This window comes from Marmota flaviventris, chromosome X, assembly GCF_047511675.1.
Source record: "Marmota flaviventris isolate mMarFla1 chromosome X, mMarFla1.hap1, whole genome shotgun sequence".
Lineage (NCBI taxonomy): Eukaryota > Metazoa > Chordata > Mammalia > Rodentia > Sciuridae > Marmota > Marmota flaviventris.
In genome coordinates, this window is record NC_092518.1 from 63,406,471 (window position 1) to 63,420,479 (window position 14,009).

Here is a 14,009-nt window from a genome sequence, read left to right on the forward strand (position 1 = left end):
ATAATATCAAGACTTTCATTTTGTTGTAATTAAAATACCCATGTAGGAAGTTTACAGAAACATGGTTTTGTTCCTACTACAAATTTAAAAAATTATTTTATAATCATAGAGAATAGGTTTTGGAAGTTAAGATTTATTGATATTGTTTTCCACAAAAATGGATTTCTTGGAGGTGGCAAGGGCTAGTTCTTCAGTTGAATCCAGGTGCTTTTCTTCTTGTCTTCCCTTTTTATTCATAAATTTTGGGAATCTACTTTAAACTCATATACCATTTTATCTGACTAATGTGTGCATTAATTCTCTTGAAAAGCGTCTTGCTCTTGTTTGTTTTGAAAAATCTCAAAAGCATGGTGTGTGACACTATAGGCTTGGTTTGGTAATAGTTAAATTAATGGTACTCTTTTCTTAAATAGTACCTATTTCTTCTCTATCAAAGCATCATATTTCTTATAGATGTGCACATATGTAGCCAAATGCAGAACTTCACATTTACAAAAAAAAATCTAAAGGATATGTAATTGCTAACCCTTGTCTTTACCTTCATGCTCTTTCTCTTGGTGAATTAGATAGCACTTCTAGGAGAAAGAGAGAAATTTCAGTTTGAAATAACCTACTAGAATTTCTAGAACACATGTAAGAACAATAGGCATGGGCATATATGAGAGATTAGGCAGGCTAGTATTGGAAATATAAGAATCATTCACAGAAACTGGATAGGAGTTGAAATTATATAAATAGGTGAGGATAATAAAAGAGTGTTTGAAGTAAGGAGAGAACAGTAGAAAGGTCATAATCCTGAGGAGACCCTGTACTTAAGGAAAGAGTGGGAAGAAAGGGTAGTTAGGAAAGTGTATGGATAATAAATAGAAAGGAGAAACAAGGGAAAATCAAGGTAGAGGAGAGTTTCAAGAAAGAAAGAATAGGCAAATTCTGTGATAGATGTAGGTGCAGATGCTCAATAAATTTATATTGAGTTGAATTGAACTGAAAAAGAGCAGACTCTCCCTCCTTCTTTAAGATAACTTATGGCCCAATGTATCAATAAAATAAGGTTGGAGTATATGCAATAGAAAATCCAAACTGACAGTGATTTTAGACACAAGATTTAACTATTTGATGGAAAAATTCCCAAAGACCGATATCTACAGCCATTATTCCACTTCCATAAAAGAATTAGAAATTTAGAATCTTTCTGTATTGTAATTCTGTCTTCCTTAACTGATGACTTACACCACATTGTTGTAAATGGCATCTTGAATTTCAGTCACCATGTCTATATTCCAACTAGTTAAAAAGAAGAATGCCAGAGAAAGACATTCCTTCTCCCTTTAAGGATACATTGAAAAATTTTACACACTAATTGTGCTTATATCTTCTTGCCCAGAACTTAGTTACATGGCCACACATAGCTGCAAGAGAGGCTTGGAAATGTAATTTTATATTTTTGTGTATATGTGTGTGTGTGTGTGTGTGTGTGTGTGTGTATGTATATATATATTGCCAGAATGCCATATGCCCAACTAAATCAGTGAAGATTTTATATAAAAGAGGAGAACAAAATGACTTATACTAGGTATATTTTATTCGTAGTAGTGATATGCAACTTCTATCCTAGCTACTGTGAATTATTGTATTCTCCTTTATGAGCTGAACTATTCCCCTAGCTGATTGGGATCCTAAAAGTATAGTTTAATCTTGACCAGTAGATTTGAGTCAGAATTGAAGGCCACAAAAGCTGTCTTTTCCATACCTGGGGGCCTTTCCAGCCACATCTTTAGGTATAGAGTATGATTGAGAAGCTTGCTTCACTTCATTTTTAGCTCCTATTCATTTGGTCCCCTTTACCCCAGTACCCCTGAATGGCATCTGACCTGTAAACCAGAAGTTAGAGGAGTTGCCAGTGATTACCTGCTGTGCCTTGTCCTATCATATTCCAATAGGTTGTAGTTGTTTCCAAAGCCTCTTCTCTGGGCCTCATGAATCACAGCTCTCTGATTAACTATTAATTTTAAACAATTAACTCCAATTGATGCATGTGAAACAGGTTTGGTTATGGATGGGTGGTTGATTGCTACTTCAGGTTAGATCTGTGTCAGTTCTAGGAGGATTAAAAAAAAAGTGAATTTGGGAAACATGTTAATAGGGCCCGAGGTGGGCATAGGAATAAAATGAAGGAGGAATGGCTTCTAAAGATAAATGATTTCTCGGAAGTTTAAAAACTATTGGGGGCCCTGCATTTACTTATTGTATATAAATGTAAATAATCTCTCATTTATTTGCTATATGGAAAACTATTGTTGATGAAGGCAAATTCTAATCCCTCCCCTTAGTGTCAAAAAGCAAATAAATTATTGATTAGAAAAATAATTCACTGCTTATCTGCTGTAGAAGAAGAGTGCTCTGTCTGATGTTGGGAATTTCCACTGCATAACTGGGTAAGACATATTCTCTGCTTTCTAGCAGATCACATCACAGTTGAATGAACAAGACAGCCACTCAAAAAAAGGGGTGTTGAATGGAATAAGAACTCTCAATTGGAAGTTTCAGGATATATTTGGAATGGAGGATATTTTAGAAAAAGGAATAACCTCAAATAAGGCTTAGAAGTTGGACTATACATCTTTCATAAAAGTTTCAAGTGCTTGATATATTTAGACCCACATCAGTCCCATGGAATCGAAGCAGGGATGGTTATCTTCATGTATTTACTCAATATATATTTATTTAAGACTGGACTAAGTCCAGAAGATGTGATAATGCATAGTATAAAGATCTCTGCTCTCATGGACCTGAAATCCCAATGATAAAGACAGATAATATATAAAATAAATAAGAAGTTGTAGGGTATATTTGAAGATGGTAAGTGCAGTTGAGATAGTAGCAAGACAAGGTGGTGGAATGAAGAGAAGTTATTTCTTTGAAATGCTTGGTCAGATTAGAAATGCCATTTGAGCAGAGGAATAAAGAAGTAAAAGAAGGAACCATGCAGGTATCTGGAGGAAGAGGGTTCCAGACAGAAGGCATAGAAAAAATGAAAAGATCTATACAAAGGTGTAATTTTGATATGTCAAGGAATAGAATAAAATATAGCATGAAGAGAAAATAATTAAGTGATGGGGAGAAAGATAGATTAGATTGGACAATTAGCAGGGTCTTGTAGACCATAAGGAGGTTTTTGAATTTATTCTGGATATCATGGGAAGCCATTGAAAGAATTAAGAAGAAGAAGGATTTGATCTGATACATTCTTTAAAAAGTTTATTCTGACTGTTACAGCGGATATAGTTCACAGGGGAAATAGAAGGTTACTTTAGTTATCTATGAGATAAATGAAGTGGGCCAACAGTGGAGGGGAAAAGAAGAGGTCAGGTTCTTAATATATTTTGAAGATAGAGCCTACAGTATTTTATTATGGAGAAGTGGAGTGTGAGACAGTAATAAGTTTAAAAGATGATTTTCATGACTGATAATGTTGATAATCATAATGATTACGATTTTGGGGGTACTTCAGTCTGTGCCAGACATTGTTCTAAGCACTTTGCATGAATCAGCTCATTAAATTGTCATAATAACTCTGTCAGGTACGTTCTATCAACTCTACAAATGAGGAAACCAAGGCCTAAAGAGAAGACATTTAAGATTTCAAATGGTAGAATTCCCTGACTCCCAATGGCTTTTCAATCGTGCCAATGTACCAGCAACCCTCCATACTTTCTGAGGCTTGGAAATTCTATGAAGTAGGCTGAGCTTACATTTTGCCCAGCTGGGATTTTTTCATGTTTTTTTTTTTGTGTGTGTGTGTGTGTGTGTGTGTGTGTGTTGGGGTTGTGTCACTATTCAGGTAGACTTTAGTAGTGTTTCCTTTTGCAAATTGCTCAAGTTCTCAAACTATATACTGCAAACCTTTTGTCTGATAGGCTAATTCAACATCTTATACAAGGTAGATAAGGTAAATAAGCCATACTTTGATAAAGCCCAAGCTTTTAGACTCCACAGAATGTTATTGGGAATGGAATCCTAATCATTCCACGCTTCCAGCTGTTCAGGCTCAGGCACATGAATTGGCTATCTGAGTCTTCAGAACCCAGACTGTATTATAGTATTCTTCCTTTAATATTTGTAGAAGTTTCCACTCAAAATCAACCAAATATCCAGGAAGGTGATTGGCAGAACCTACATGATGGGAATTGATAATGGTCCTAAATCAGAGGCATGGCATATGGACACACTCAGCCAAATTCTTCCTTTCCACTCCCTGGTCTATAAACCCAAGGCCTTTGTTTTTAACTCTCCTATCAAGTGATGCTCTTCCTAAAGATCCTCATATTCTGGCCACCCCTCCACACTACTATAAATAATTATTCATGTGCCCCATTTTCAATAAATCTTCTAATTTAATGCATGTCTAACTTATGCTTGATTTTTATGGTATGTCATATTACAATAGATTCTTTTTTTTTTTTAAATACTTTTTTTTTTAATATTTATTTTTTAGTTCTCGGCGGACACAACATCTTTGTTTGTATGTGGTGCTGAGGATCGAACCCGGGCCGCACGCATGCCAGGCGAGCGCGCTACCGCTTGAGCCACATCCCCAGCCCACAATAGATTCTTTTCATAGGAAATGGAACTTCATCCATTAATAACAAAGTTATTCTTTATGATGATGCCAAAATTATCAGAGATTTCATTGGGATATAATGATACACCTTGAGGGGAAAGATAGTGGTGTATGTTTCTCAAATTCTCCTTAAAATAGGTATTGAAACTGAAGTTGGAATTCTGTGGTAGGAATTCAAGCATAAAATAGGGGCTTGAATTGATTGATTTTGGGCCAAGCAAATCATAGAACACACAGCCAATTTTTGTGGGCTCTGTAAGCTAATAATGATTTTTGAATTGTTAAATCGTTATAAAAATGTACAATTTGTGATAGAGACTTTCACAAACTAAAATATTTATGTGGCACTTTAGGGAAAACTTTGCCTATCCATGAACCCAAGATTCTGTCTGCTGCTCTAATTCTTTGTGTCCAAGTACAGGACAAATAATGTGGGCTGTTCATGATCTTTCTTTCTCATGGCATTATATAACAATCCCCATTTTCAACAGTCTGAATCACACTCATGGCAACATATCATCTTTTCAAAATAATGAAAGTATATTGCATTTGTAGAAGGTGCTTGAGGTGAGTGGTTGTCTCTCACATTCTTTCATGTTCTACTTTTGGGGTACTGTAGTAAAATTAGGAGCCATGATAAACTGTGGTTAAACAAATATGTGCATATTACAGATGCTATGATATGATATGGGGAAATGTGTCTATCTTTGGAGAACTGGAATCAAGTTTGGCTCAAGCTTACCCCACTCCCACTGCCTCCCACACATGTGGTTTCCTTCCATTGATAAAACTTTTCAAAGGTTTCTGGATGAATCTTCACACCTTCAGTGGGAGAGGAGGATTACAGCTGCTGTTTTACAGATAAGCAACATAAGCTTAAGTAACTAGTCAAGATTATGTAATTAAACAGCAATAATACTGAGAATCAATATCCAGGTTCTTTTCCCTACCAACTTTTTTGTTTTTTACAATGGTTGTTTTTGCTGTACAAGTGGCAAGGGAGGTGAGAATTATCCTTGGTGGGTGTTTTAGTCAGCTTTTTCATTGCTATTACTGAAAGACCTGACAAGAACAGTTAGAGAAAGCAAAATTTATTTGGGGGCTCATGGTTTCAGAGGTCTTAGTTTATAGATGGCTGACTCCATTCTTTGGGGCTTGAGGTGAGGCAGAACTTCATGGTGGCAGGGTGTCATAGAGGAAAGCAGCTCAAGAAATGGCTCTGGGAAGCAAAGAGAGAACTCTGCTCAACAAAGACAAAATATATTCCCAAAGGTACACCCCCAATGATCCACACCTTCCAGATACACTGCACCTGCCTTCAGTTACTACTCAGTAAATTCCTATCAGGGGTTAGGGTTAAGGTTAGGGTTCACTAATTGTGTTAAGGCTCTTGTAACCCAATCATTTTGCTTCTAAATGTTTTGCATTTTTTTTTTCACACATGGGACTTTGGGGGACACCCAATATCCTCAACCATAACATTAGGAGAAGGAGATAGATTCCATTCATTTTGCCTGCATGTGGAATAATTGTAATGGAATTAAATTTAACTTTGTCCCCGGTGCTTTCTCACAGAATGCAGAGAATGTCATCCAGGTGCATATCTTTTCAGAGTTCAAATCATTTCCCAGAAGAGATTTTAAAATTTAATGAGAAAATAAATGTGGAAAAAAATCTACACTGGGATCTAGCTTACACATTGTTGGTCCTATCAGCAACTTCTTGGATAAGGCATTTTGCCTTCGTGAGCTTATTTGCAAAGTGGAAACAGTAGAGACAGAAAGGACATAAGAAATGACTTAATGTAATATTTTCTTACACCTTTGTAAGTTGTTTTCCCAAAATTTCAAAGCACCCCTAGTGGGGAGAAAGCTGGCTGAATATTTGGGAGAGGAGGAACTGCAGTGGAAGATAGAGACAAAGACTTGACATGTCTTTGAATCTTACCTGCTTTTCAGATTCTCATCTAGCCCATAACTAAGTATCCCAATTTCAGTTGCCAATTCTTTCATGTGCATCAAGCTATCTGCTACAGTTAAATCTTCAGAATTAGGGGCCTGAAGTATGGCTACTTCTGCATTGTCTCTACCAGACCTGCTTTAGTATGGCTTGCTTTCTTAATTAATTTGTTTGTTTATTTATTTTTTGCATTGTTTTCTCAGAGGATTGGCTGCCATGACCTGGACCTGGGGCATTGGACCTGCAGGGAGTCGGACCCGCATCTTGGAATATCCCTGTTCTGATAACCACCTTTTCACTTGTAACCAACTCACTATCTTCCACACAGAAGCTGGTGACACTGGCTACTTCACATGTAGTTACAAAGATGTTGCTGACACCAAGGATTCTAATGGCAAGGCCAGTGTATATGTGTATGTCAAAGGTGAGTGGGTGCCTCCTACCTTTGGACTCAAGGATATTGCATTTTTTTTTCTGTACATCTAGATACATATATCCCAAGGTCATTTTGGAACAAGCTGGAGTGCTTTATTTTATGGGGAGAGAAGGAAAAGAAGAGTTTGATACATGAGGGACAGACTTGTGCTTTTTGACTTCTGTGTGGTTTGCCTGCACAGCTTCATAATTTGCAAAGATAACATTCTTTATCTCTGATCTATGGAAACAAGAAAAAACAATATGAAGTTGATTTCAGCTGCTTCCAATAATATTTTTAATAAAGAAAGGAAATACTTTTGCAGTACTTACCATGTATCAGGGACTGTTCTAAGAGATTTACAAGTATTAACTTATTTATTTCTCATAATGATCCTATGAAGTAGGTATGAATTTTATCCATTTTATATGTGAGGCAACTGAGGCATACAAAGGTTAATAATTTGCCTAAAATCACACATCTGGCAAGTATCAGGGTAAGGATCCAGATATTCTGGTTATAGGGTTTATGTTCATGTTAACTACTATGCTGACCTTTATGCAGTATTTATTATGTTGTTAGCCACTATTCTAACCATATCATGTATTTTGAACCTCATTCAGTATTTACAGAAATCATGTTCATACATGCACATGATATAGTTTGGTTAATTTCATTCTACTATACTACTCCTTTCCCATCCCTCCTACTTTCTGTTTTTTAAATCTGTATTGCATTTTGTTTTATTTTTATTTTTTTTTACATTTGAATCAGATGGGATATAATATCTCATTTTTCTGAGTACAAAGGTTGCAGAATCACATTGGGCATGTAGTCACATATATACACACAGTAATAATAATGTCTGTTTCATTCTACTATCCTTCCTATCTCCCCAACCCCTCCCCTCCCCTCCCATCACTTCTCTCAACCTAATCTAGGGTAACGCTATTCTTTTTTTTCTCACATCTTCATACATGTATTTTGTATAACAATGAGGGTCTCCATCATATGATAGGAAAAGACATACACAGGCTGAAGGTAAAAGGTTGGGAAAAATCATACCACTCACATGGCCCTCGGAAGCAAGCAGGAGTGGCCATACTCATATCTAATAAAATCAACTTCAAACCTAAGTTAATCAAAAGGGATGAAGAAGGACACTATATACTGTTAAAAGGAACCATCCACCAACAAGACATAACAATTATCAATTTGTATGCACCAAACAATGGAGCTGCAACGTTCATAAAACAAACTCTCCTCAAGTTCAAGAGTCAAATAGACTACAACACAATAATTATGGGTGACTTCAACACACCGCTCTCACCATTAGACAGATCCTCTAGACAAAAGCTGAATAAAGAAACTATTGAACTCAATAGCACAATCAATAACCTAGACTTAACTGACATATATAGAATATATCAACCATCATCAAGTGGATACACGTTCTTCTCAGCAGCACATGGATCCTACTCAAAGATAGACCATATACTATGCCATAGGGCAACTCTTAGTAAATATAAAGGCATGGAGATAATACCATGCACCATATCTGATCATAATGGAATGAAACTGGAAATCAATGATAAAAGGAGGAAGGAAAAATCCTACATCACATGGAAAATGAACAATATGTTACTGAATGATCAATGGGTTACAGAAGACATAAAGGAGGAGATAAAAAAATTCATAGAGACAAATGACAATACAGACACAACATACCGGAATCTATGGGACACAATGAAAGCAGTTTTAAGAGGGAAATTCATTTCTTGGAGTTCTTTCCTCAAAAAAAGAAAAAAAACCAACAAATAAATGAACTCACACTACACCTCAAAAACCTAGAAAAGGAAGAGAAAAATAGCACCAAATGTAGTAGAAGACAAGAAATAATTAAAATTAGAGCAGAAATCAATGAAATTGAAACAAAAAAAATCATTGAAAAAAACTAAAAGTTGGTTCTTTGAAAAAATAAATAAGATCGACAGGCCCTTAGCCATGCTAACAAAGAGAAGAAGAGAGAGAACTCAAATTACTAACATACAGGATGAAAAAGGCAATATCACAACAGACACTACAGAAATACAGAAGATAATTAGAAAGTATTCTGAAACCCTATATTCCTATATTCCAATAAAATAGAAGATAGTGTAGATATCGATAAATTTCTTAAGTCATACAATCTGCCCAGATTGAGTCAGGAAGACACACACAATTTATTTATTTATTTTTAATTTTTTATTGTTGGTTGTTCAAAACATTACAAATTTCTTGACATATCATATTCCACACTTTGATTCAAGTGGGTTATGAACTCCCACCTTCACCCCATACACAGATTGCAGAATCACATCAGTTACACATCCATTGATTTACATATTGCCATACTAGTGTCTGTTGTGCTCCGCTGCCTTTCCCATCCTCCACCATCCCCCCTCCCCACCTCTCCCCTCCCCTCCCCTCCTCTCTCTCTACCCCCTCCACTGTATAACCCTGAGGGTCTCCTTCCATTTCCATGCAATTTCCCTTCTCTCTCCCTTTCCCTCCCACCTCTCATCCCTGTTTAATGTTAATCTTCTTCTCCTGTTCTTCGTCCCTACTCTGATCTTAGTTACTCTCCTTATATCAAAGAAGACATTTGGCATTTGTTTTTTAGGGATTGGCTAGCTTCACTTAGCATAATCTGCTCTAATGCCATCCATTTCCCTGCAAATTCTATGATTTTGTCATTTTTTAATGCAGAGTAATACTCCATTGTGTATAAATGCCACATTTTTTTTTTTATCCATTCGTCTATTGAAGGGCATCTAGGTTGGTTCCACAGTCTTGCTATTGTGAATTGTGGTGCTATGAACATCGATGTAGCAGTGTCCCTGTAGCATGCTCTTTTTAGGTCTTTAGGGAATAGACCAAGAAGGGGAATAGCTGGGTCAAATGGTGGCTCCATTCCCAGCTTTCCAAGAAATCTCCATACTGCTTTCCAAATTGGCTGCACCAATCTGCAGTCCCACCAGCAATGTACAAGTGTACCCTTTTCCCCACATCCTCGCCAGCACTTGTTGTTGTTTGACTTCATAATGGCTGCCAATCTTACTGGAGTGAGATGGTATCTTAGGGTGGTTTTGATTTGCATTTCTCTGACAGCTAGAGATGGTGAGCATTTTTTCATGTACTTGTTGATTGACTGTATGTCCTCCTCTGAGAAGTGTCTGTTCAGGTCCTTGGCCCATTTGTTGATTGGGTTGTTTGTTTTCTTATTGTCTAATTTTTTGAGTTCTTTGTATACTCTGGATATTAGGGCTCTATCTGAAGTGTGAGGAGTAAAGATTTGTTCCCAGGGTGTAGGCTCCCTATTTACCTCTCTTATTGTTTCTTTTGCTGAGAAAAAACTTTTTAGTTTGAGTAAGTCCCATTTGTTGATTCTAGTTATTAACTTTTGTGCTATGGGTGTCCTATTGAGGAATTTGGAGCCCAACCCCACCGAATGTAGATCATAGCCAACTTTTTCTTCTATCAGACGGCGTGTCTCTGATTTGATATCAAGCTCCTTGATCCATTTTGAATTAACTTTTGTGCATGGCAAGAGAAAGGGATTCAGTTTCATTTTGTTGCATATGGATTTCCAGTTTTCCCAGCACCATTTGTTGAAGATGCTATCCTTCCTCCATTGCATGCTTTTAGCCCCTTTATCAAATATAAGATAGTTGTAGTTTTGACACACACAATTTAAACCGACCAATAACAAAGGAAGAAATTGAAGAAGCCATCAAAAGACTACCAACCAAAAAAAGCCCTGGACCTGATGGGTATACAGTGGAGTTTTACAAAACCTTCAAAGAAGAATTAATACCAATACTTTTTAAGCTATTTCAAGAAATAGAAAAAGAAGGAGCTCTTCCAAATTCATTCTATGAGGCCAACATCACCCTGATCCCGAAACCAGACAAAGACACTTCAAAGAAAGAAAACTACAGACCAATATCTCTAATGAACTTGGATGCAAAAATTCTCAATAAAATCCTGGCGAATCGAATACAAAAGCATATCAAAAAAATTGTGCACCATGATCAAGTAGGATTCATCCCCGGGATGCAAGGCTGGTTCAATATACGGAAATCAATAAATGCTATTCACCACATCAATATACTTAAAGACAAGAACCATATGATCATCTCGATAGATGCAGAAAAAGCATTTGACAAAGTACAGCATCCCTTTATGTTCAAAACACTAGAAAAACTAGGGATAACAGGAACTTACCTCAACATTGTAAAAGCTATATATGCTAAACCTCAGGCTAGCATCATCCTAAATGGAGAAAAACTGAAGGCATTCCCTCTAAAATCTGGAACAAGACAGGGATGCCCTCTATCACCACTTCTATTCAATTTAGTTCTTGAAATACTAGCCAGAGCATTTAGAAAGACAAAAGAAATTAAAGGCATAAAAATAGGAAAAGAAGAACTTAAATTATCGCTATTTGTGGATGACATGATAATATATTTAACAGACCCAAAAGGGTCTACAAAGAAACTGCTAGAGCTAATAAATGAATTCAGCAAAGTGGCAGGATATAAAATCAACACGCATAAATCAAAGGCATTCCTGTATATCAGCAACAAAACTTCTGAAATGGAAATGAGGAAAACCACTCCATTCACAATATCCTCAAAGAAAATAAAATACTTGGGAATCAACCTAACAAAAGAGGTGAAAGATTTATACAATGAGAACTACAGAATCCTAAAGAGAGAGATAGAAGAAGATCTTAGAAGATGGAAAAATGTACCCTGTTCATGGATAGGCAGAACTAACATCATCAAAATGGCGATATTACCCAAAGTTCTTTACAGGTTCAATGCGATGCCAATTAAAATCCCAATGGCATTTCTTGTAGAAATAGATAAAGCAATCATGAAATTCATATGGAAAAACAAAAGACCCAGAATAGCAAAAGCAATTCTAAGCAGGAAGTGTGAATCGGGAGGTATAGCGATACCAGAGTTCAAACTGTACTACAAAGCAATAGTAACAAAAACAGCATGGTACTGGTACCAAAACAGGCAGGTGGACCAATGGTACAGAATAGAGGACACAGAAACCAATCCAAAAAATTACAACTTTCTTATATTTGATAAAGGGGCTAAAAGCATGCAATGGAGGAAGGATAGCATCTTCAACAAATGGTGCTGGGAAAATTGGAAATCCATATGCAATAAAATGAAACTGAATCCCTTTCTCTCGCCATGCACAAAAGTTAACTCAAAATGGATCAAGGAGCTAGGTATCAAATTAGAGACACTGCGTCTGATAGAAGAAAAAGTTGACTACGATCTACATACTGTGGGGTCAGGCTCCAAATTCCTTAATAGGACGCCCATAGCCCAAGAGTTAATAACAAGAATAAATAAATGGGACTTACTTAAATTAAAAAGTTTTTTCTCAGCAAGAGAAATAATAAGAGAGGTAATTAGAGAGCCTACATCCTGGGAACAAATTTTTACCCCTCACACTTCAGATAGAGCCCTAATATCCAGAATATACAAAGAACTCAAAAAATTAAACAATAAGATAACAAATAACCCAATCAACAAATGGGCCAAGGACCTGAACAGACACTTCTCAGAGGAGTACATACAAACAATCAACAAGTACGTGAAAAGATGCTCACCATCTCTAGCAGTCAGAGAAATGCAAATCAAAACCACCCTAAGATACCATCTCACTCCAGTAAGATTGGCAGCCATTATGAAGTCAAACAACAATAAGTGTTGGCGAGGATGTGGGGAAAAGGGTACACTTGTACACTGCTGGTGGGACTGCAAATTGGTAAGGCCAATTTGGAAAGCAGTATGGAGATACCTGGGAAAGCTGGGAATGGAACCACCATTTGACCCAGCTATCGCCCTCCTCGGACTATTCCCTGAGGATCTTAAAAGAGCATACTATAGGGATACTGCCACATCAATGATCATAGCGGCACAATTCACAATAGCTAGACTGTGGAACCAACCTAGATGCCCTTCAATAGATGAATGGATAAAAAAAATGTGGCATCTATACACAATGGAGTACTACGCAGCAATAAAAAATGACAAAATCATAGAATTTGCAGGGAAATGGATGGTATTAGAGCAGATTATGCTAAGCGAAGCTAGCCAATCCTTAAAAAACAAATGCCAAATGTCTTCTTTGATATAAAGAGAGCAACTAAGTACAGAACAGGGAGGAAGAGCATGAGGAAAAAATTAACATTAAACAAAGACGAGTGGGGGGAGAGAAAGGGAGAGAGAAGGGAAAGCATATGGAAATGGTAGGAGACCCTCAATGTTACACAAAATTACATAGAAGAGGATGTGAGGGGAAAGGGGGGCAAACAAGGGAGAGAATTGAACAACAGCAGATGAGGTACAGAGGGATGATGGGAGGGGAGGGGAGGGGGGAAAGTAGGGGAAAGGAAAGGTAGCAGAATACAACAGTCACTAATATGCCATTATGTAAAAATGTGAGTGTGTAACTGATGTGATTCTGCAATTTGTATTTGGGTTAAAAATGGGAGCTCATAACCCAATTGAGTCAAATGTATGAAAGATGATATATCATGAGTTTTGTAATGTTTTGAACAACCAATAAAAAATATTAAAAAAAAGAAAACAAGAGCAAGATGAAATATGTAGAGGGCCAACCCATCAAAAGATATTCCTATTTCACTGATTCATAATGGGGTTGTGGGGGAGGAACTCTAGATAGAGCAACCAGGAGGGAGGGGAAGGGAGAAGGCATGGGGGTAGGAAAGACTGCGGAATGAGATGGACTTCATTACCTTAAGTACATGTATGAAGACTCGAATGTACTACTTTGTGTACAACCAGAGATATGAAAATTTGTGCTCTGTAGGTGTAATATAAATTATAATGCATTCTGCTGCCATATATAACAAATTACAATAAAAAGAAAAAGAAAAAAAAAAACAATGAGGGTCTCCTTCCACCATCCATGCAATTCCCT

The 14,009-nt window shown here is 36.8% G+C and overlaps 1 protein-coding gene across 5 annotated transcripts in view; it reads left to right on the forward strand.

The window, feature by feature from the left end:
• LOC114093112 (vascular endothelial growth factor receptor kdr-like) overlaps positions 1–14,009 on the forward strand; it is a 295,863-nt gene that overhangs the window by 39,448 nt on the left and 242,406 nt on the right. For all 5 annotated transcript variants that reach the window (XM_071606114.1, XM_071606116.1, XM_071606118.1 and 2 more), the window contains one exon: positions 6,784–7,004. In XM_071606114.1, the coding sequence (XP_071462215.1) occupies positions 6,784–7,004 (221 nt within the window). The remainder of the gene's footprint in view (positions 1–6,783; positions 7,005–14,009) is intronic.